This window comes from Jaculus jaculus, chromosome 21 (genome assembly GCF_020740685.1).
Source record: "Jaculus jaculus isolate mJacJac1 chromosome 21, mJacJac1.mat.Y.cur, whole genome shotgun sequence".
NCBI lineage: Eukaryota > Metazoa > Chordata > Mammalia > Rodentia > Dipodidae > Jaculus > Jaculus jaculus.
This window is the reverse complement of record NC_059122.1, coordinates 6,762,244-6,784,413: the sequence shown is the minus strand read 5'-3', so window position 1 is coordinate 6,784,413 and position 22,170 is coordinate 6,762,244. Positions and strand designations below refer to the sequence as shown.

General features: G+C 52.8%; 1 protein-coding gene across 3 annotated transcripts in view; it reads right to left on the bottom strand.

The window, feature by feature from the left end:
* Nucleotides 1–21,608, bottom strand: part of Acot11 (acyl-CoA thioesterase 11) — a 63,510-nt gene extending 41,902 nt beyond the window's left edge. Inside the window, exon 1 of one of the 3 annotated variants that reach the window (XM_045139147.1) lies at nt 21,555–21,608. Coding sequence is in view for 1 of the 3 variants with exons in the window: in XM_045139146.1 (XP_044995081.1) it covers nt 14,947–14,979 (33 nt within the window). In the remaining 2 variants the exon portion in view is untranslated. Of the gene's footprint in view, nt 1–14,946; nt 15,096–15,219; nt 15,332–21,554 lie in introns of those variants that run through there. The other 2 variants (XM_045139148.1, XM_045139146.1) reach the window with 2 other exon arrangements.
* Nucleotides 21,609–22,170: the final 562 nt, after the last annotated feature.

The following is a 22,170-nucleotide window of genomic DNA, read 5'->3' as shown; positions in this document are numbered from 1 at the left end:
TGCTGCTATAACCCAAGCATGTCTCTGTGGTGGGTGAGGCTGCCCACCAGGCTGGGGTGGGTGAGGCAAGGCCTGAGTCAGTGCGGAGGCGGCAGCCCCAGGCTGGGGATTTGCAGGCCCCGTGAGGCCCTGTGAGCCAGGAACAGAGGGAACTGGCACCGGCCCCAAGCCAGGGCAGACAACAGGCTGGGGGAGGATGTCGCGGTGTGTGGCTTGCCTGTGGGGCCTCTGGCTGCAATCTGAGGGCTGGCTGGCTAGCAAGGGGGGCCTAGAGGACTCCAGGTAGGGTTTGAATCAAGAGCACACAGGGTAGGCAACTTTAGAAAGAGGCCCTACTCTGGCTGGGGATCCGCATTGCTGTTAAAGCTCCCATGCAGAGCACACCCCCCCCCCCCGGTGTGGTGGCGCACAGGCCTCTAATCCCAGCACTCGGGAGGCAGAGGGTAGGAGGATCGCCGTGAGTTCGAGGCCACCCTGAGACTACAGAGTGAATTCCAGGTCAGCCTGGGATACAGTGAAAGCCTACCTCGAAAAAGAAGAGGAACAAAGTCATTTTAAAGAAGAAAAGGGGCTACAGAGATGGCTTAACAGTTGAGCACTAGCCTATGAAGCCTAAGGACCCTGGTTCCCCAGGAGCCACGTAAGCCAGTTGCACAAGGTGGTGCATGCAATCTGGAGTTCACTTGCAGCGGCTGGAGGCCCTGGTGTGGCCATTCTCTCTCTCTCTCTGTCTGTCTGTCTCTGTCTCTTTCTCTCTGTATCTCTCAAATAAATAAAGAAAAAAGAAAAGTGCCAAGCATAATGGTGCACACCTCTAATCCCAGCACTCGGGAGGCAGAGGTAGGAGGATGGTCGTGAGTTCGAGGCCACCCTGAGACTCCATAGTGAATTGCAGGTCAGCCTGGGCTAGAGTGAAACCCTACCTCAAAAAACCAACAAATAAGTAAATAAATACAAACATAAAAATATTAAAAAGCCAGGTGTGATGGCGCACGCCTTTAACGCCAGCACTTGGGAGGCAGAGGTAGGAGGATCACCGTGAGTTCGAGACCACCCTGAGAAGAACACAGAGTGAATTCCAGGTCAGGCTGGGCTTGAGCAAGACCCTACTTCAAAAAAAAAGAAGAAGAAGAAAGAAAGAAATGGAAAGGAAAAAAAAAAAAGGGTACAAAGAGAATATGAAGAGAAAAGCTAGTGAAATCCCCTAGAGGACCTAATTTTGGGTGGTAATACGGAAGGCTTCCTGCCTGAGGTTTGGTTGATGAAGGAGAAGCAATTACGCAAGCCAGTGGTGGCCACAATCCTCAAGAGGGTCTGGGAGCAGCTTACAGAGGGAGAGGACGTAGTTGAGGAGAAGTCAGGAGGGCAATCAGGGTGCGCGTGACTGAAGGCTGGGCAGGCAGGTCCCCAGAGTGTGGCTTTGACTCCACGGGTAAGGGGAGTACTGGAAACTGTTAAGGGAGAGGGAAGAGCTTGATCTGCTTTTCAGATCTCTCATCTGCTGGGAGGAAGAGGGAACCTGCAGGCTATGGAGAAGATACAGGGCGAGTCCTGCAGGCCGGTGCTTGGCAAGGGACAGGAAAGAGCAGAGGCACCTGGGGCTGAGATAATCAGAGGCGATGGACCCAGGGCCGAGGGTTTCCATACTGAGAGTGAAAGATAGGGAGGGCCCAGGCTTGGAGTAAGAAAGTGGCTGATCTGGGGCTGGAGAGACGGTTTAACGGTTAAGGCACTTGCCTGAGAAGCCTAAGGACCCATATTCAACTCTCCAGATCCCAAGTAAGTAAGCCAGATGCAGAAAGGTGAGGAAAGCGCAAGGTTGCACATGCCCACTAGGTGGCGCAAGAGTCTGGAGTTCAATTTCAGTGGCTGAGGACCTAGTGTGCCAATTCTTTCCTCTCTCTTTCTCTCTCACTCTAAAAAAAAAAAAAAAAAAAAAAAGTCTGGTTGCTGTGCCAGCTATAGTGAGTTGGGAGAGCCCAGCAGAAAAATAAATAGAGGAAGAGATCAAGAATTTACAAGAGGCCACTTTTGGTAGAGAACCTTCTCTTTTCAGACGGCAGTGACCTTGGGATGACTCAGAAGGCATCACGGTGCTGAAAAGAAGTGACAGGAGTGCTCAGCACTGCAATATCTCTATCACACCTTCCAAAGCTCAGGGTCTGTTGCGGAAGAGGTGGCAGAAAGAATGTAAGAGCCAAAGGAAGGGTAGGACTCCTTACAACGTGCTCCTCCAGACACAAAATGGCCTGGATATCCATGACCTCACAGTGCCTGACACTACCTACACAAGACCCTCATAAGAGGAGGAAAAGATCGTGACATCAAAACAAAAGAGAGACTGATTGAGAGGGGAAGGGGATATGATGGAGAGTGGAGTTTCAAAGGGGAAAGTGGGGGAGGGAGGGCATTATCATGGGGCATTGTTTATAATCATGGAAGTTGTTAATAAAAAATAAATGAGGGCTAGAGAGATGGCTTAGCAGTTAAGCGCTTGCCTGTAAAGCCTAAAGATCCCTGTTCGAGGCTCGATTCCCCAGGACCCACATTAGCCAGATGCACAAGGGGGCACAGGCGTCTGGAGTTTGTTTGCTGTGGCTGGAAGCCCTAGAGTGCCTATTCTCTCTCTCTATCTGCCTCTTTCTCTCTCTCCCTCTCTCTCTCTCTGTCACTCTCAAATAAATAAGTAAAAATGAACAAATAAATCAAATTAATTAATTTAGAAAAAAAGATTCCCCAGTACCCATGTAATCCGGATGCACAAAGTGGCACGTGTGTTTTGAGTCCATTTGCAGTGGCTGGAAGCCCTGGCATGCTCATTCTCTCCACACCCCCTCTATCTCAAGTAAATAAATAAAAAGAAAAAAGAAAAAGAATTATGAGAGGCCTATTAAACACTTACAGAAAGGCATCAAGGTTCCAGCTGGTAGCTCACAGTTGAAAAATCAGCTATACTACCTGGAGGCACCAGGGTCGTGGGAGCCCCTGTAGTAGGTTAAAGGCCACCAGGGCCATGCTACCCCTCCCATGAGGAGGAGGAGGAGTTGAATCCTGTGGTTGGGATCTGAGTCACCACCAGTTACATTTCAACCAAGGCCTTTAAGACCAGATCATGAGAAACCCAGCAGCATCCCATAAGCTCCTACAATCCTTGCTCCCTTCCAGGTAGGAAATCTAAACACCCTGTGACTGTCACAACAAAGAGACCAGGTGTGGAGGTTCTGAATGAGTCTCAGATGACTCAGACCTAAGCAGCCATCCCCACCACAATGCCAGTGAAGCTACAGCGGACCCCCACAAACACCCTCAATCCACCCACCAGCCCAGCAAAATGCTACTGAGCACTCTCCACCTGGGCTCCACAGGGCAAGTGAACCGCCCCGCTGAGCCCCACCCGAGCTCCTGACCCACAGTTCACAACACATCGTAAACCAGTCAGTGTGCTGAGCCACAAAACTTTGGCACTGTCTGCGTTGCAACATTAATAACCAGAAGAGTCACGAAAGGGCTGGACAGATGGCTTAGTGGTTAAGGCTCTTGCCTGCTGTGGTGGTTTGATTCTGATATCCCCCACAAACTTAGGTGTTCTGAATGCTAGGTTCCCAGCTGATGGAGATTTGGGAATTAACACCTCCTAGAGGCAATGTTATTATTGGGGGCGGGCTTATGGGTGTCATAGCCAGCTCCCCCTTGCCAGTGTTTGGCACACTCTCCTGTTGCTATTGTCCATCTGATGTTGGCCAGGGGGTGATGTCCACCCTCTGCTCAAGTCATTGTTTTCCCTGCCATCATGGAGCTTCCCCTTTAAGCCCGTATGCCAAATAAACCTCTTTTTTTCCCTTTTCCCACAAGCCGCTCTTGGTTGGGTGATTCCTACCAGCAATGTGAATCTGACTGCAACACCTGCAAAGCCAAAGGACCCAGGTTCGATTCCCTAAGACCCACGTAAGCCAGATGCACAAGGTGGCGCATGCATCTAGATTTCATTTGCAGCCGCTGGTGGTCCTGGTGTGCCCATTCTCTCTCTCTCTGCCTCTCTCTCTCTCTCTTTCGTTGCCTCTCTCTCTCAAATAAATAAATACATAATAATAAAAGAGTAAAGGCTGGAGAGATGGCTTAGCAGTTAAGGTGCATGCATGCGAAGCCTAAGGACCCAGGTTCGATTCTCCAGGTCCCACGTAAGCCAGATGCCACGTGGTATCACATGCATCTGGAGTTTGTTTGCAGTGGCTAGAAGCCCTGGCATGCCATTCTTGTTCTCTCTCTCCTTCTCTCTCTGACTGTAATAAATAAATAAAAATAAAATCTTTTTTTTAAAAGTTATAAAATGAGTAAAAAAAAAAAAAAGTAACTAAAAGAGATACCATCCCAAGAGAAAGTGCAGACAGAGACATCACACCCCCACCCTGGAAGCTGGCAGGGAAAGCCTGCAAGGAGACCAGGGGCAGTCAGCCGCGTGCGGGGCTGGGTGGGGGGAACCCCAGGAACACAGGCTGCTTGACATGACCAGCAGAGTCAAGGCAGGTGGGCAGAGAAGCTGTCCTGGACCCAGGGGGCCGGGAATGGGGAGGAAGAGGAGGAGTCTGGTGAGAGATGAGAGGCAGCCAGGTGGAAATGGAGACCACGTCTGTGCCCATGACCACTTTTGTGCCCACACACTCTCTAGGAGTGGCAGTTGGCAAGGGACAGGAAGGGTGCTGTTTGCCTGGAGGCTGGGAGATACTGAAGTCCATTCATCTTGCTAAGAGACAGAATAGGTGGAGAAGGGCATCCTCCTGAGACAGAAGGGGAGGAGAAGAAAGGAGGGGAGAGAAAAGGAGGGGAGGGGAGGGGAGAGGAGAGAAGAGGAGGGGAGGGGAGCAGAGGGGGGAGAGGAGGAGAAGAGAGGAGAGAAGAGGAGAGGAGAGCAGAGGAGAGGAGGGGAGAGGAGAGGAGAGGAAGAGGGGAGGAGAGGAGAGGAGGGGAGAGGAGAGGAGAGGAGAGGAGAGGAGAGGAGAGGAGAGGAGAGGAGAGGGGAGGGGAGGGGAGGGGAGGGGAGGGGAGGGGAGGGGAGGGGAGGGGAGGGGAGGAGAGGGGAGGAGAGGAGAGGAGAGGAGAAGAGGGGAGGGGAGAGGAGAGGAGGGGAGAGGAGAGGAGAGGAAAGGAGAGGAGAGGAGAGGAGAGGAGAAGAGGGGAGGGGAGAGGAGAGGAGAGGAAGAGGGGAGGAGAGGAGAGGAAAGGAGAGGAGAAGAGGGGAGGGGAGAGGAGAGGAGAGGAAGAGGGGAGGAGAGGAGAGGAGAGGAGAGGAAAGGAGAGGAAGAGGGGAGGAGAGGAGAGGAGGGGAGAGGAGGGGAGAGGAGGGGAGAGGAGGAGAGGCAAGGTTTCCTAGAGGCTGCCTAAGAAGTGTCTGTGCAGAAGCTTGAAGACCCTTTCTAGAAATCATGGCTGCTATTTGACATGCACCTACTGTGTGCCAGGCTGAACCTCTAAGGCTTTCTTATTCTCACCTCCACTTGAGTGCAACAATGTCATAGACTAAGGAAAGGGCTGTGTTCAAGGACCAAAAATTTTTTTAAAGCCCCCCCCCCCACACACACACACACATCCGCAGGGGTATCCACCAGTAAAGGACAAAAAAAAAGCTAGTAAAAGGTGGCTACAGTTAGGGGCACTTTGAGACCCTCCACAGCTGCCTTATCAATATGCAAGCAGAGGGCTGGAGAAGATGGCTTAGCCGTTAAGGCATTTGCCTGCAAAGCCAAAGGACACAGGTTTGATTCCCCAGGACCCACGTTAGCCAGATGCACAAACTGGCGCATGCATCTGGAGTTCATTTGCAGTGGGTGGAGGTCCTGGTGCGCCAATCTCTCTCTATCTCTAAAAAATAAATAAAAATATATTAAAAAAAAAAAAAAAAAGGCCAGGAGCCAGGCATGCTAGCGCACGCCTTTAATCCCAGCACTCGGGAGGCAGAGGTAGGAGCATCACCGTGAGTTTGAGGCCACCCTGAGACTCCATAGTGAATTCCAAGCCAGCTTGGGCTAGAGGGAGACCTCACCTTGAAAAACCAAAACCAAAACCAAAAAAACCCTAGCCATGCGTGCATACAGACACACACGCACAGCTCATGCAGGCCTATCCCGGGGGAAGGAAGAGTGAGGTGCTGGTCTCCCCTGCCCTTCAAAAGGCATCTCAGGAAATCACCCTGCTTGGCTGGAGATCCAGGACCGCCTTAGGGGGAGGCCCCAGAACCACACCCTTTTCAGACCTCAGACACAGGTCAGGCCACACCTGGGCCAAGCCACACCCCAAGGTAGATCACAGCCTGTTCTCGGGGTGACAAAATAGGAGTGGAGAGAGGAGAATGGGGTACATTGGCCCCCAGCAAGCATGTGGGACAAAGGTCGAGTCTGGGCCTCAGCTCTGGGGCTGGCTCCCTGACTGCCAAACAAAGCAATACAGCACCTTCCAGACTAAAGTGAGTGTGTGTGCATGTGAGGAAACAAACAACCAGAGAAGCCAGGCATGGTGGCGCACGCCTTTGATCCCAGCACTCGGGAGGCAGAGGTAGGAGGATCGCCGTGAGTTCGAGGCCACCCTGAGACTCCATAGTGAATTGCAGGTCAGCCTGGGCTAGAGCGAGACCCGACCTCAAAAAAACAAACAACAACAATAATAAAGAAATGACCTGAGATGTAGCCATGTGGCTCAGTGATAAGAGCATTTACCCAGCATGTGGGAGGCCCTGGGTTCAATGCTGAGTCCCAGAAAATGAAAATGCACTTTTGAAGTCAGCCATGGTGGCTCACACCTGTAATCTCAACTCGTGGGGAGTGGAGAGAGAAATGTCAGGAGTTCAGGGACAACCTCAGCTACAGAGTGAGTTCGACTCACCTGGCCTACATGAGACTCTGTCTCAGAAAAAAATAAAAATAAAAAAAATGGAGGGAATAGGATGGAAGGGAAATGAGGAGGGAGAAGAAAGGAAAGAGGAGAGGAGACGGGAAGGAAGGAGAGGAGAAGAAGAAGGAAGAGGAGGGGCAAGAGGAGAAGAAGGGAGAGAAACAGGGGAGGGGAGGGGAAGGGAAGGGAGGAAAGAAAAGGAGAAGAAAGAGGGCGGGGAAGGGAAGGGAGGAAAGGAGAGGAGAAGAAGGGAGAGGAAGGGAAGGGAGGAAAGGAGAGGAGAAGAAGGGAGAGGAAGGGAAGGGAGGAAAGGAGAGGAGAAGAAAGAGGGGAAAGGAAGGGAGGAAAGGAGAGGAGAAGAAAGAGGGGAAGGGAAGGGAGGAAAGGAGAGGAGAAGAAGGGAGAGGAAGGGAAGGGAGGAAAGGAGAGGAGAAAAAGGGAGGGGAAGGGAAGGGAGGAAAGGAGAGGAGAAGAAAGGGGGAGGGGAAGGGAAGGGAGGAAAGGAGAGGAGAAGAAGGGAGAGGAAGGGAAGGGAGGAAAGGAGAGGAGAGGAGAAGAAGGGAGAGGAAGGGAAGGGAGGAAAGGAGAGGAGAAGAAAGAGGGGAAAGGAAGGGAGGAAAGGAGAGGAGAAGAAAGAGGGGAAGGGAAGGGAGGAAAGGAGAGGAGAAGGGAGAGGAAGGGAAGGGAGGAAAGGAGAGGAGAAGAAAGAGGGGAAAGGAAGGGAGGAAAGGAGAGGAGAAGAAAGAGGGGAAGGGAAGGGAGGAAAGGAGAGGAGAAGGGAGAGGAAGGGAAGGGAGGAAAGGAGAGGAGAAAAAGGGAGGGGAAGGGAAGGGAGGAAAGGAGAGGAGAAGAAAGGGGGAGGGGAAGGGAAGGGAGGAAAGGAGAGGAGAAGAAGGGAGAGGAAGGGAAGGGAGGAAAGGAGAGGAGAAGAAAGAGGGGAGGGGAGAGAAAGAAGAGAGGGAGGAGAAGATCGAGAGGAGAGCAGAGGAGGTAAAGGGAGGGGACAAGAGGAGAGGGAGGGGAGGAGAGAGGGGAAGGAAGAAGGGAAGAGAAAATCTAGGCAGCTGTTCCACACATGCTACAGTGGCTCTGCGCACGTGGGACCATCTGGAGTCTGCAATCCCTGTGAGGGACACGGTGACCAAAAGGAAGTGACGCTTGATGTGGGCAGGGTCCGGCAGTGAGTGTCAAATACCCTCACTATCCCCCACCTGTGCATACAGGTGCCTCTGCCTGGGCCCTTCCTCCTAAACTGGACAAGCTGACAGGCGGAGTTAACCATCACCTCCTCCAGGGTGTCCACCTGAACGCCCCCCCCCCAGGTTATGAGGGCAACCCCGGGGCGACCCTCTGCCATCATCTAACCTCATCATGCTGCCTGCGCAAGGTCATATCTCCCACATTTCCCTAGAGGCACCTAAGGACAGGTCTTGCCTAACACATCCTGTGTCCCAGACTCTGATCATTTTATTTGTTTGTTTGTTTGTTTGTTTGTCTGTTTGTTTTATTTTCCAAGGTAGAGTCTCACTCTAGCCCAGACTGACCTAGAATTTTCACTTTGTAGTCTCAGGGTGGCCTTGAACTCACGGCGATCCTCCTGCCTCTGCCTCCCCGAGTGTTGGGATGAAAGGCATGTGCCACCACGCCCAGCTGACTGATTGATTGATTGATTGATTGATTTGCATGTTCAGAGGGAGTGAAACAGAGAGGGGTTGGGCGTGCCGGGGCATCTTGCCACCACAAAGGAACTCCCACAAACTCCAGACGCACGCGCCGCTCTGCGCATCTGGCTTGGGTCCTGGGGAATCGAAACTGGGCCGTCAGGCCTTGCAAGCAAGGGCCGTCTCTCCGGCCACTCCCACGTTCTGATCTTTCCCATGTCATCTTTCCCTGATGTCATCTCCTACCTGCCACTGCTCCTGGAATGGCAGAAACCCATAGGAACTGGCAGGAGACCCACTTGGCTGCACCATCTGTCCCTAGAGCCACGGACAACAATGTCAGAGGCGCGGCTCAGCCAGGTCAGTCCAGGACACGGGTAAGGAGTCCGGAGCAGCCGGAGCCTGAGGTCAGAAAGGACTTGGGAATTCTCTAGCTCGTTCACAGTGTGGTTCAGGGTTAGGGTCTTTGCTTTCTCGCCTGCAAAGCCAGCTGAATGCCAGCTGTCTGACATTTATCAGGGCCTCCACGGAAACTTTTGCTTGAAGAAAATAAAATAAAATAAAATAAAAGCCGGGCGTGGTGGCGCGCACCTTTAAAAACCCCAGCACTCGGGGAGGCAGAGGTAGGAGGATCGCCGTGAGTTCGAGGCCACCCTGAGACGACATAGTGAATTCCAGGTCAGTCTGTGCTAGAGTGAGACCCTACCTGGAAAACCAAAAAAAAGGAGATTTTATCTACCACTATCAGTAGTGGCATCCTGGTTCAACTCTCCAGGACCCACATAAGCCAGATGCACAAGGGGGCGCCCGTGTCTGGAGTTTGTTTGCAGTGGCTGGAGGCCCTGGCGCACCCATTCTCTCCCTCCACCCCACCCCCACCTCTCCCTCTTCCTCTCAAATAAATAAAATATACTTTAAAAAAAAATAGGCTAGTCCTGGGCTGGAGAGATGGCTTAGCGGTTAAGGCGTTTGCCTACAAAGCCAAAGGATCCCAGTTCAACTCTCCAGGACTCCCATAAGCCTGATGCACAAGGGAGTGCACGCATCTGGAGTTTGTTTGCAGTGGCTGGAGGCCCTGGTGCGCCCATTCTCTCTTTTGCTATCTGCCTCTTTCTGTCTCTTTCTCTCTCAAATAAAATATAGAGTGGGCTGGAAAGATGGCTCAACAGTTAAGGCACTTGCCTGCAAAGCCTAATGACCCAGGTTCAATTCCCCAGTACCCACATAAAACCAGATGCACAAAGGGGCACATGCATCTAGGGGTCGTTTGCAGTGGCTGGAGGCCCTGGTGTGGTGGCGCATGCCTTTAATCCCAGCACTCAGGAGGCAGAGGTAGGAGGATCATCATGAGTTCAAGACCACCCTGAGACTACATAGTGAATTCCAGGTCAGCCTGAGGTACAGTAAAACCCTGCTTAAAAAAAAAAAAAAAAAAAAAACAGAAAGAGTGCTCACAGGGAAGCTGGAGTTCATATCCACCCCTGAACAGGGTGAGGTTAATGGTTCAAGCCTCACCTCTGCCTCCCAGAAGCCTTCTGTGACCACTGCAGTCCCCTTTTGAGCCCTCAGCGTAAACTCATTCATGCAGCCATTTCGGAACCTCTGCTGTGTGACGTCATCTTTCTTTTTTTTTTTTTTTGTTCATTTTTTATTTATTTATTTGAGAGTGACAGACACAGAGAGAAAGACAGATAGAGGGAGAGAGAGGGAATGGGTGCACCAGGGCTTCCAGCCTCTGCAAACGAACTCCAGACACGTGCGCCCCCTTGTGCATCTGGCTAACGTGGGTCCTGGGGAACCGAGCCTCGAACCGGGGTCCTTAGGCTTCACAGGCAAGCGCTTAACCGCTAAGCCATCTCTCCAGCCCAGACGTCATCTTTCTATAAGGCCTCCCTCCTCGGGCGCAGTCAGGGCCACTGGCGAAGTGATACGCACCCCTCTCACGAGCAAGCGCTCAGACCTCTGGAGAGGGAGGACTTTCAGGATCCCACCGCGCAGAGGAGCGCCCAGCCTGAGGTCACAGGAACACAAGATTCTACTCCAAGCCTGGCATGTATATTGGCACATACCCATAATCCCATCATTCAGGAAGCTGAGGCAGGAGGATCATGAATTGGAGGCCAGCCTGCGCTAGGCAGTGAGACCCTTTCTTGAAACCAAAAGGGGGAAAGAAAAAAAAAAAAAAAGAAAAGGAAAAAGGGGGCTGGAGAGATGGCTTAGTGGTTAATAAGCACTTGCCTGTGGAGCCTAAGGACCCAGGTTCGAGTCCCCAGGGCCCACGTACAGCCAGATGCACAAGGCGGCACATGCATCTGGAGTTCACTTACAGTGGCTACAGGCCCTGGTGCACCTATTCTCTCCCTCCCTCCCTCTCTCTCTCTCTCTCAAATAAATAAATAAATATTTTTTAAAATACAGTTTTTTTAAAAAAAGGAAGAGGAAGGAAGGAAGGGGGACTGGAGAGAAGAGGGAGGGAACACAAAGACTGTACCCTAAACCTCCATGTGCTCTGAGTTAATGGTGGGAGGTGGGGACAAGAAGGAACGCTAGTCATCCTCAGCTTATCCCACGGGGGTCTGCACAGCACAAGAGCAGAGACCTTAGGAGAATTTGGACAAACATCCTTATCACCATCCAAACAGCTGCTAAGGGGGCTGGAGAGATGGCTTAGCGGTTAAGGCACTGGCCTGCAAAGCTGAAGATCACAGGTTCGATTCCCCAGGACCCGCATAGGCCAGATGCACAGGGTGGCGCACGCGTCTGCGGTTTGCAATGCCTGGAGACCCTGGCGTGCCCACTTTCTCTCTCTCTGTCTCTCCCCTCTCTGCGTCTGCCTCTCTCTTTCGAATAAATAAATAAAGCTAAAAGTGCACTTTAAAATAAAATAAAATATAGTTTCTGGGCCCCACTGGGAGCTGACCTGGACCAGGCTAGAACTAAGGGTACACGCAGAAGTTCCCAGGACTCCCAAGAGGCAGGTCAGCTTCCTGCTACAGGACCAAGGGATTCTTGTCAGCCCAGGAGAGTGGGTCTTGATACCTAGTATAGACCGACATTTTAGGGGAAGGGAGACAACCTCCACTCAAGAGATCAGGACGAAACAGAACTTTCCAGCATCCCTGGAAAAAGCACTCAACAGTCCTGCCTCCTAACCAGGCAGAAAATCCACAAATTATCACCCACCCACCTGTCTCTCACAAGAGCTGAGTGGCGAGTGGCTGATGAATACCCAGCAGCCAAGCACCCGGGGTTCCAATACTCGCTTGCTTTTCAAGATTCAAGCCATTAAAAACACACACACACACACACACACACACACACACACACACACACACACACACATATATATGTCCCCAATTCTCAATTCTCCTGTACTGCAGAGGAGCTAAGGGAATTCAAGAAGCCAGAGAAATATCCATGATCTGCCAACCAGGCAAGAGTTCAAAGGTGGCAATCAAAGTCACAGGGTTTTTAGCTGATATGCACCTCCTGTGTCCTCATGGGCCCCGATTTCCACACCTAATACGCAGTTCCCTCCCCAGAGATGGATGCTAGCTGGGCTTGAGTCAGGATGCAGGGCTGAAAGGCTTCCTCCAGCCTCCATCTGGCTGAGCCCCTAGGTCCCAAAGAGGTCACACTCGAGCCAGGATCGCTGAGTCCAAACAGGTTTCTGCCACTTCCTACCGCTGAGATCCTGGACAGACCACGAACGTCTCTGAGCACAAGAGTTATTCATCACCTGGGACCAGGAGAATGGCCAAGTATCTGACAGTGCAGCTTAAGGAAGGAAAGGTTTATAGCTTGAATGGATCCTGGTGGGGAAGGGACGAGGTAGGAGCCAGAGGCAGGGAGAACATGTCTGAGGTCAGTAAACAGACAGATCTGAATGCTGCTTCTCCACACGCTTTTTTTTCCTGTTCATTTCTCCTACTCAGTCTGGGACACACACACCCACACCCACCCACCCACCCACACCCACACACACACACACAGCCCATGGGTGGTGCCACCTCCCTTCATGGTGGGGTCTTCCCTCATCACTTAAACCTCTCTGAAAATACCCTCACCGACACACCCAGAGGTGTGTGTATTCTGTGCCATTCTAAAGTTAGTCAAGTTGAGGGGCTGGAGAAATGGCTTAGCGGTTAAGCGCTTGCCTGTGAAGCCTAAGGACCCCGGTTCGAGGCTCGATTCCCCAGGACCCACGTAAGCCAGATGCACAAGGGGGAGCACGCGTCTGGAGTTCGTTTGCAGTGGCTGGAGGCCCTAGAGCACCCATTTCCTCTCTCTCTCTCTCTGCCTCTTTATCGCTTGCTCTCTCAAATAAATGAATAAATAAAGTTAGTCAAGTTGACAATAAAGAACTATCATCACAAGGGAGGTTAAGGTGTTTGCTTGCAAAGCCAAAGGACCCAGGTTCAATTCCCCAGGACCCACATGAGCTGGATGCACAAGGGGGCACATGTGTCTGGAGTTCCTTTTGCAGGGGCCAAAAGCCCTGGTATGACCATTGTCTGTCTCTCTCTCCCTCTCCCTTTCTCTCAAATAAATAAATAATTTAATAATATATTTTTTTAATTTTTCGGTGTTTATTCTTATTTATTTATCTGAGAGTGACAGACAGAGAAAGAGGCAGATAGAGAGAGAATGAGCACACCAGGGCCTCCAGCCACTGTAAACGAACTCCAGATGCGTGCGCCCCCTTGTGCATCTGGCTTATGTGGATCCTGGGGAATCGAGCCTCGAACCAGGGTCCTTAGGCTTCACAGGCAAGTGCTTAACCGCTAAGCCATCTCTCCAGCCCTAATTTGATAATATTTTAAGAACCACTTAAATAATATTGAAGAACCACAGAGGGTTACAGTCATGGAAGTTGTTAATAAAAAAAAAAAACTAAAAATTTAAAAAAACAAAAAAGAATCACAGAGGTGAAAAACGCGCTCAGTGTGGACACTCTACTGTGGGATGGACAGGAGCGAGGGGCTCGAATCCCACTCTGGTCCTCACTGAGGAGCTGCCTGCCCCATGCCCACCCCATTCAGTGTCTATATATACCCTGGCCTCTGGCCGGGGCTGGGTACCACCACGCACGGTCCTAGATGGAGGGGGGCAAGCCAAGTACACAGGGGCCACACAAGGCTCACCTGGGGGGCGGGGGATCACGGTGTAGCAAGGAGCTTGGGAATGGATTGCCTGGCAAGACAGCATGTGACCTGAGTTCTGAGGGCTCAGAAGCAGCCCAGGGACACAAGAATGCTGTTCAGGGCTGCTAAGAATGCAGAGGAATTGTAGCGGGGAGAAGCTGGACGGGGGACCTGGGAACCTAGGAAGACAAGATGCACTAAACCGAGCGAGATTGCTGAGTCGGGGCTGGTGGAAGGGACAAGTAAGACCTATCTTTTATTTATTTATTTTTTTTCAAGGTAGGGTCTCACTCTGGCCCGGGCTGACCCGGAATTCACTATGGAGTCTCAGGGTGGCCTCGAACTCACGGCGATCCTCCTACCTCTGCCTCCCGAGTGCCGGGATGAAAGGAGTGTGCCACCACGCCCGGCTTATGAACATATCTTTGTTTGCCACCGCCGCCCACCCCCCACACACATGCCGGCTCCCTGGCAAAACGGTTGTGCTGACCGTACCCTCCAGCAGGCAGTCACTCCGTGCCCAGCACACGCTGCGGTGGGCCCCTGGGCTTTCTCCAAGTACCAGGTTCAAAGCCCCCCCAAACACACACAGGAAACCAAGGGACATTGAGAAGTCTCTCAGTCCCCAGCCTCTCTCTCAATTCCAAAGTTCCACTTAAGAGTTTCCAGGGGGGGAAAAAAAAAAGCATTCTCCAAGGTCATCTCACAGGACGCTTTTCCACATGGCCTTTTTGCTCAATTGGTGCTTGTTACATAGTCCTTAACCCCCCCCCAACACACACACACACACACACACACACACACACACACACACACACAGAGTCACCTCATAACTTCTGTCAGATCCATGGCTTTGAAGCCCTAAACTTGGGGAATCAGGAAAACACAGAGACTTGAGCTCAAATGGCAACAGGAACGTGCACAGACCTGTGCCTGGACACACACACACACACACACACACACACAAGGACAGAATTCCAGAACTTTCAGCAAGGGATTCTACTCCACCAGGCCACACGCAGCTGGCCCACAGGGATCTACCGCCCCCGGGGCTCATCTGGGGCATGCAACTTTTAACTAGGCAACCCAGCAAGGGTCCTGGGAAGGTCTCCCCCAACAAACAGGGCCAGGAAGAGTTCCTGGGGACAGCGGGAGAGAAGATGGAAGAACTTGCCCCCTACAAGGGCGGCATCAACCTCGTCCTAGCCCACCACGATTTGGCTCCTGTGGCCTCACCCACCCCAGCCCACGGTCCATACCCTTCGCAGGTGATTTCCCACATTCTGGATCATCGCGGCCCGGGCTAGCTTGGGTCGTCAGGCTGCGGGGTGGGGAGGGGACCCGTGGACTCCTAGAGAGAGCTGAGCCGCCGCCGGTCACCTGAGCTGCAGCCAGCCCGCAGCTCCCAGCGCAAAGCTGGGAGCCAGCGGCTCCTCCTCCCAGGCTCCCGCCCTCTACAGCCAACTGTTAGGCAGCCAGAGTCCTGGCCCCTCCTCAGTCCACCCTCTGCCCACCCCAGAACCCCTGCATACATTTCTCCCCTGACACGATCAGTAGTCAGCTGAGCCACAGCCCCGGCAGGGGCCTGATGCCCGCCTATTGGCACCAACTCCTCTCTCGCTTCGCCTCCAGCCGTAGCCCAACTCCAGCGCCTTCCACCAGGTCTCTCTGGCTCTGGGATGGCTTCCCAGGGGACAGGAGCTCTGCCACTGTGCCCTCTGTCCACAAGAGGGCAGGCTGGAGAGTGGCCTGTCGCTGCCTCCCAGACATCAGACTTTACCATGCTCAGCCTTGCACAGGGGTACAACCAACCGCCCCCCCACCGACCCACCCATGACGCTTCCTTAAGACAGGCGGGTGGATGGGGCTGCAGAGATGTCTTAGTGGTTAAGGCATGTGCCTGCAAAGCCAAGGGATTCCCGGTTCAATTCTCCAGGACCCACGTAAGCCAGATGCACAAGGAGGCACATGTATCTGGAGTTCGTCTGCAGTGGCTAGAGGCCCTGGCATGCCCATTCTCTTTCTCTCTCTCTCTCTCTCTCTCTCTCTCTCTCTCTCTCTCTCTGTCTTTCTCTCTCTCTCTAATAAATAAGTAAATAAACTATATTTTTAAAAAGGAGGGGGCTGGAGAAATGGCTTAGTGGTTAAGGCAAAGCCAAAGGACCTACATCCAATTTAAGCCAGAAAGAGGCACATGTGTCTGGAGTTCGTTTGCAGTGGCTACAAGCCCTAGCGTGCCTATTCTCTCTCTATCTGTCTCTCTTCTCTCTACCTCTTTCTGTTTGCAAATACATAAATAAATTCAAATAATAAAAATTTTTAAAGGGCTGGAGAGATGGCTTAGCAGTTAGGCACTTGCCTGTGAAGCCTAAGGACCCCGGTTCAAGGCTCGACTCCCCAGGACCCACGTTAGCCAGATGCACAAGGGGGCGCACGCGTCTGGAGTTCGTTTGCAGAGGCTGGAAGCCCTGGTGCACCCATTCTCTCTCTCTATCGGCCTCTTTCTCTCTGTCACTCTCAAATAAATAAAAATGAACAAACAAATTTTTTTAATAAAAAAAAAAAGCAGGCAGGTGGTTCCACTCTGCCCACTACACAGGATTTTGCCCCCTTTGACTACAACCAGCTGAGAATGCCCTGGGGTTGTCCCTTTTCTCTGTCCCTTCTGTGAGATGTGAGGAAGTGGTCCTGGTACTCAGGTTGGACTTGGGACAGGCAAAGAAGGGAGGGAGCCAGGTGGGCAGGTGAGCCTGGACAAGGGGACACTGCTATGAGCCAGGACTTCTGCCCACCCTGCCCTTCCCCAGGGAGGACACTACGGTCCCAGTCGGATGGACAGTGAGTCCACAGTTAGTGGGTAAAGAAACCACAAAATTCCCTTTCTTGTTTCTCCCAAGTCATCCCCCGCATTCCACAATGTGTCCTCCAGGCAGCTCAGAAGACCTGGGCTCCCCGAGGGGCCCTGTGACTCTGGCATCGCCCATCCCTGTGGGCTCAAGTCTTGCCCTCAGAGTGGCTGTCATCCACTGAAGCCAGTCTAGTCCACAAACAAGAATACCCTAAAGACAGCAGGATGGGAGCCGGTTGTGGACATAACTGTTAGGTCAGGACAAAATGGAAAAAGCCGGGTGTGATGGCGCACGCCTTTCATCCCAGCACTGGGGAGGCGGAGGTAGGAGGATTGCTGTGAGTTCGAGGCCACCCTGAGACTATAGAGTGAATTCCAGGATGAGACCCTACCCCAAAAAACTGCGCGCGCGCGCGCACACACACACACACACACACACACACACACACACATAAATGGAGTCACCAAGGACAGGAGAGCAACAGAAGGAAGAGGGTCATCCACATTCCTCAGGGAACCGCCCAGCCATTATCCCTTCCTTGCCCAATAATCCCCCAGGTCATGATTTCCTGTCCCCTTATCTCCTAAATCCCCTGCTCACTGTTCTGATCTCACACCCTAGCGATTTGAAATGTACAGAACAAAGGAGTTCTTTCCCCCTTCCTCACCTTCCCCTAACCGAAGAGCCCTATAAAGCTCACCATCTGTGCCCCTCCCCCCTCTTGAGAGTCAGTCCCGGAAGCTCATGGTCTCCGTCAATAATCCCAGCACTTTCAGGAACAGGAGGGCAGGAGGAACGCCATGAACTTGAGGACAGCCTGAGCTACACACAGCGAGTTTTCAGGCCAGCTTGGGCTACAATGTTAGGGCCCTGTGTGGGGGTGGTCGGGACCAAGATGGTCACAAAAGGCATCACAGACTGGAGCCGTGTGAGAAAGGGGCTTCCTGGAGGAGGTGGTGGAGGAGCTGGCCTGAAAACTGAATGGGCCGGAGAGACAGCTTAGCGGTTAAGGTGCTTGCTTGCAAAGCCTAGGGACCCAGGTTCGATTCCCCAGGACCCACATGAGCCAGATGTACAAGGGGGCGCATGTGTCTGGAGTTCGTTTGCAGAGGCTGGAGGCCCTGGTGTGCCCATTCTCTCTTCCATCTCTCTCTCTCTCTCTCTCTCTTCCTCTATATCTCTTAAATAAATAAATAAAAATAAAATATTTTAAAAAATTGTCTAGGGGAGGGAGGGTATTACCATGGGATTTTTTTTATAATCATGGAAAATGTTAATAAAAATTAAATAAATTAAAAAAATTAAATTAAAAAAAAATAGTCTGGCATGGCGGCGCATGCCTTTAATACCACCACTTGGGAGGCAGAGGTAGGAGGATCGCCGTGAGTTTGAGGCCATCTTGAGCCTACACAGTGAATTTCAGATAAGCCTGGGCTAGAGTGAGACCCTACCTCAGAAAAATAATAAATAAACCCGGCATGGTGGCACACGCCTTTAATCCCAGCACTCGGGAGGCAGAGGTAGGAGGATCGCCGTGAGTCCGAGGCCACCCTGAGACTCCATAGTGAATTCCAGGTCAGCCTGGGCTAGAGCGAGACGCTACCTTGAAAAATGAAACAAAATGGGCTGGAGAGATGGCTTAGCGGTTAAGCGCTTGCCTGTGAAGCCTAAGGACCCCGGTTCGAGGCTCGGTTCCCCAGGTCCCACGTTAGCCAGATGCACAAGGGGGCGCACGCATCTGGAGTTCGTTTGCAGAGGCTGGAAGCCCTGGCGCGCCCATTCTCTCTCTCTCCCTCTATCTGTCTTTCTCTCTGTGTCTGTCGCTCTCAAATAAATAAATAAATAATTTTAAAAAAATGAAACAAAATAAACAAACAAAAAAAACTGAGTGGGTTTGGGCAGGCTGGGAGGCGGGGTGAGACAGAAGGGGAAGCACTCAGGGTACAGCCCAGTGGGGCTGGGAGGAGCCTTGTCTGGTACCCCAGCAGGAATCACCTTGGGGAACCTCACACTCAAGGCCGCAGGTTGGAGCATGGAGGAGCCTCCAAGCACGATGACCACGCTCCACACAATGAAAGCCCCATGAGGTGGATGGGCCAAGTGTCACAGACCTCCCTGGACAGGTCACCTCACTGAGTGCCCAGGATCACAGGATAGCAATGCCAGGGCACTCGCTACGCAGAAGGAAGGAAACACAAACAACTCATCGCGTGAGCCCCAGACACCCTGCTCTCCAGAAGCCCGCCCCAGCTCCGCCTCACTGGCTCGGTCCAGCCCCCATCTGAGCCGTGGATGATTGGGGCCCAGGGACAGAAAGTGAGCTTGCAGCCGGGCGTGGGGGCGCACGCCTTTAACCCCAGCACTCAGGAGGCAGAGGTAGGAGGATCGCCATGAGTTCGAGGCCACCCTGAGACTCCATAGTGAATTCCAGGTCAGCCTGAGCTAGAGCGAAACCCTAGTTTGAAAAGTCAAAAAATTTAAAAAAAGGGGGGCTAGAGAATTGGCTTAGCAGTTAAGGTGCTTGCCTGCAAAGCCAAAGAACCTAGGATCAATTCCCCAGGACCCACATAAGCCAGATGCACAAGGTGCCTCATGCATCTGGAATTCATTTGCAGCGGCTAAAGGCCCTGGCATGCCCGTTCTCTCCCTCTCTTTCTCTCTTTCAAATAAGTAACTTAAAAAAAATAAATATTTAGACAAAAAAAAATTTTTTTAAGCGAGCTTGCAGAGACTTACAGTGAGGAAGCCGTCTGGAACCATGGCTCCCGACTTCAAGTCCCCTTGACCCCACCACAAGACTTCCGAGAGGATTTGGAGCAAGGATGAGTCACCTCTAGTGTGACGCGTACAGAACAGAGAGCCCGGTCTTTCTGCAGAGGCCCTGAGGCCCACAGATCTGTGTCCTCTCTAGCCAGGTATGGCGGCACACGCCTTTAATCCCAGCTCCCGGGGGGTGCAGAGGTAGGAGGATCGCCGTGAGTTCGAGGCCACCCTCAGACTACAGAGTGATTCCAGGTCAGCCTGGGCTAGAGTGAAACCCTACCTCAAAAATAAAAAAAAAAAAAAAGATGTTATGGCAGAAACTTCACACATACATACACACACACACCCCAGCATCCTGGTCTCCACTTACATATCTCCAGTATTGAATCATTCTCTCCACCAAGGCTGTATGGACGATTCAAGACCTCTAGTCACCACAGGGTCACCCAGTCATCAGGGCTGGGACGGCTGGCAGAAATAAGAATCCACATGTCCTGTCCTCCACTCAGCTCTGGCCTCCCTGCCCAGACTTCACTCTGCTAATCCTCTCCTGACATGAATTTATTTCTTCCTTCCTTCCCCATCATTTCCTCAAAGCCCTAGGTTTTCTTTTCTTTTCGTTTGTTTGTTTTTCCGAGGTAGGGTCTCACTAGCTCAGGCTGACCTGGAATTCACTGTGTAGTCTCAGGCTGGCCTCGAACTCACGGCGATCCTCCTACCTCGGCCTTCCCGAGTGCTGGGATTGAAGGCGTGCGCCACCACGGCCCTGCTGGTTTTCTGTTTTGTTTCGTTTTGTTTGTTGGGGTGGGGGGGCGGTTTTCGAGGTAGGGTCTCTCTCTCTAAATCCAGGCTGACCTGGAATTCACTATGTGGTCTCAGGATGGCCTCGAACTCGCGGCTCTCCTGCCTCTGCCTCCCGAGTTCTGGGATTGAAGGCGTGCGCCACCACATCCGGCTTACTCTGGGGTTCCTTTTGTTCCTGAGCCCCCACACACACCTAGGTCTCTAATTACATCCAGACCCTGCCATCAAGGCACAGCTGACACCATGCCCAGGAAGCTCTTCTTGGCCTTTCCTCAGTGGCACCCAGGTACCCATGCCCACACGCCCTTCCAGTCCTTCACCTCTCCATGTTGGAGCCTTGAACTCCTGGCTCCGTGTTTACCCCACTAGGGAAGCACTCTCCGCAGCCCTGTGCTTTTTATTCTTTTTTCTTTTTTTTTCTCTCAAATTCGCCTAATTCTTCCTCTTGGACCTTGAGCAAGTTGGCAACAGAGAAAGGACGGGATTATCAGAGCCTGGCACACGGGAGATGCTCAGTGGCGCGCTCGGAGGTGATTTCTTAAAGGCGGCGTGAGTGGAAATATTTATTAACTGCGCCTGAATGCAGGCCACCCCCTCCAGAGCCTGTTCCTCCCTCAGCTTCTGGGGGTATCAGGGGGCTGGCCACTTCGGTCTGGCATAACCGATTAAAAGGAAGCCCAGAGATAAAGGTGGGGGACGGGGCAGGGGCCAGGAAGGAAGGAACCAAGTTAAGAGAGTAGTCAGTCATACCAGCAGGAGAGCTGCTGGCCAGGTTCAATGCCAGCCCCGTTCCCCCCTCTAAGCCCCAGCCTTGATGGGAGAGAGGAGACCAAGGGGGAAAAGCCAGCCAAATGGGCCAGGCAGACAAGAGGTTGCTGCTTTGGGGCTGGAAAGAGGACCTCCCAAGTCCTAGAGGCCAGACCCCCCCCCCAACGCACACACACCCCAATAGGGTAGCAATGTTTAACTCTGCCACTTGATGGGGCTCTCCTATACCTTTTCATGTCTCCCCCAGCTCCTCCAATGAAGCACTGGCCTCTCGCAGGGTCCCCCTTCCCCCCAACACACACAGACACATACACATCCCCACCCCTGCTGAGGGTGCAGGCTCAGCTTCCTGGATTTGGCCTTGGTCCAGGGTGACGGACCACAGGGGCTGGTGCCCTGGCTCTGAGGCTGGCCCCGCTGCATGCTCTGGACAGGGTCTGGGCCCCATGGCTGTCCTCCAGGGGCCACCTTGCAAGCTCAGGCGCATGCACACGTCGCCAGCCAGAGTGGAGGCCACTCCCTGGAGAGAAATCCTGCCTTCCGGGAGGGGCCTCCCGGGACACGTGTCCCTTGGTCGGAGTTGGAGGAAGGGCAGTCGGGGGTGGGGGGGGTTCTGCGCGGGCTGTGGGCCAGGGGTGGCGGGGTGGGGGGATCGGCAGGGTGAGGGGGAGAAGGGTCCTTACCCAAGAGCTGGGACAGTCCCGGGATGCCAGGGCCGAGGGGCGGGGAGGTGAGGTCCTGGCGAGTCTGCGCAGAGCGGGGTGGGGCCAGGGGCCCTTGGGGCCATCACAAGGGCCAACCTCCAGACCTGCCCTGGCCGGGCCCTTGGGTCCATTACCGGGGCTCTGGGCAACGATCTAAACGTAGGCAAGTCCCCTGCAGGGGGTGATGGGAGCTGCAGGCACTGGGGCACCTGCAAAACCAAGTATGGTTTGCTGTTCATGCACACTTTATTATTCTTTTTATGTATGTCTGTCTGTATGTATGTATGTATGTATGCATTGGTTTTTAGAGGTAAGGTCTTGCTGTAGCCCACAGCTGACCTGGAATTCACCCTGTGGTCTCAGGGTGGCCTCGAACTCACGGCGATCCACCTGCCTCTTCCATCCCAAGTGCTGGGATTAAAGGCGTGCGCCACCTCGCCCGGCCTTTCATACACACTTTTAGGGAACACCTACCGTGTGAGCTGGGATAAGGTTCTGAGCAGAACGCCACAGTACTTTAAGGTTGGACTAAAGAACACAAGGTTAGATGGGCGTGGTGGCGCACGCCTTTAATCCCAGCACTGGGGAGGCACAG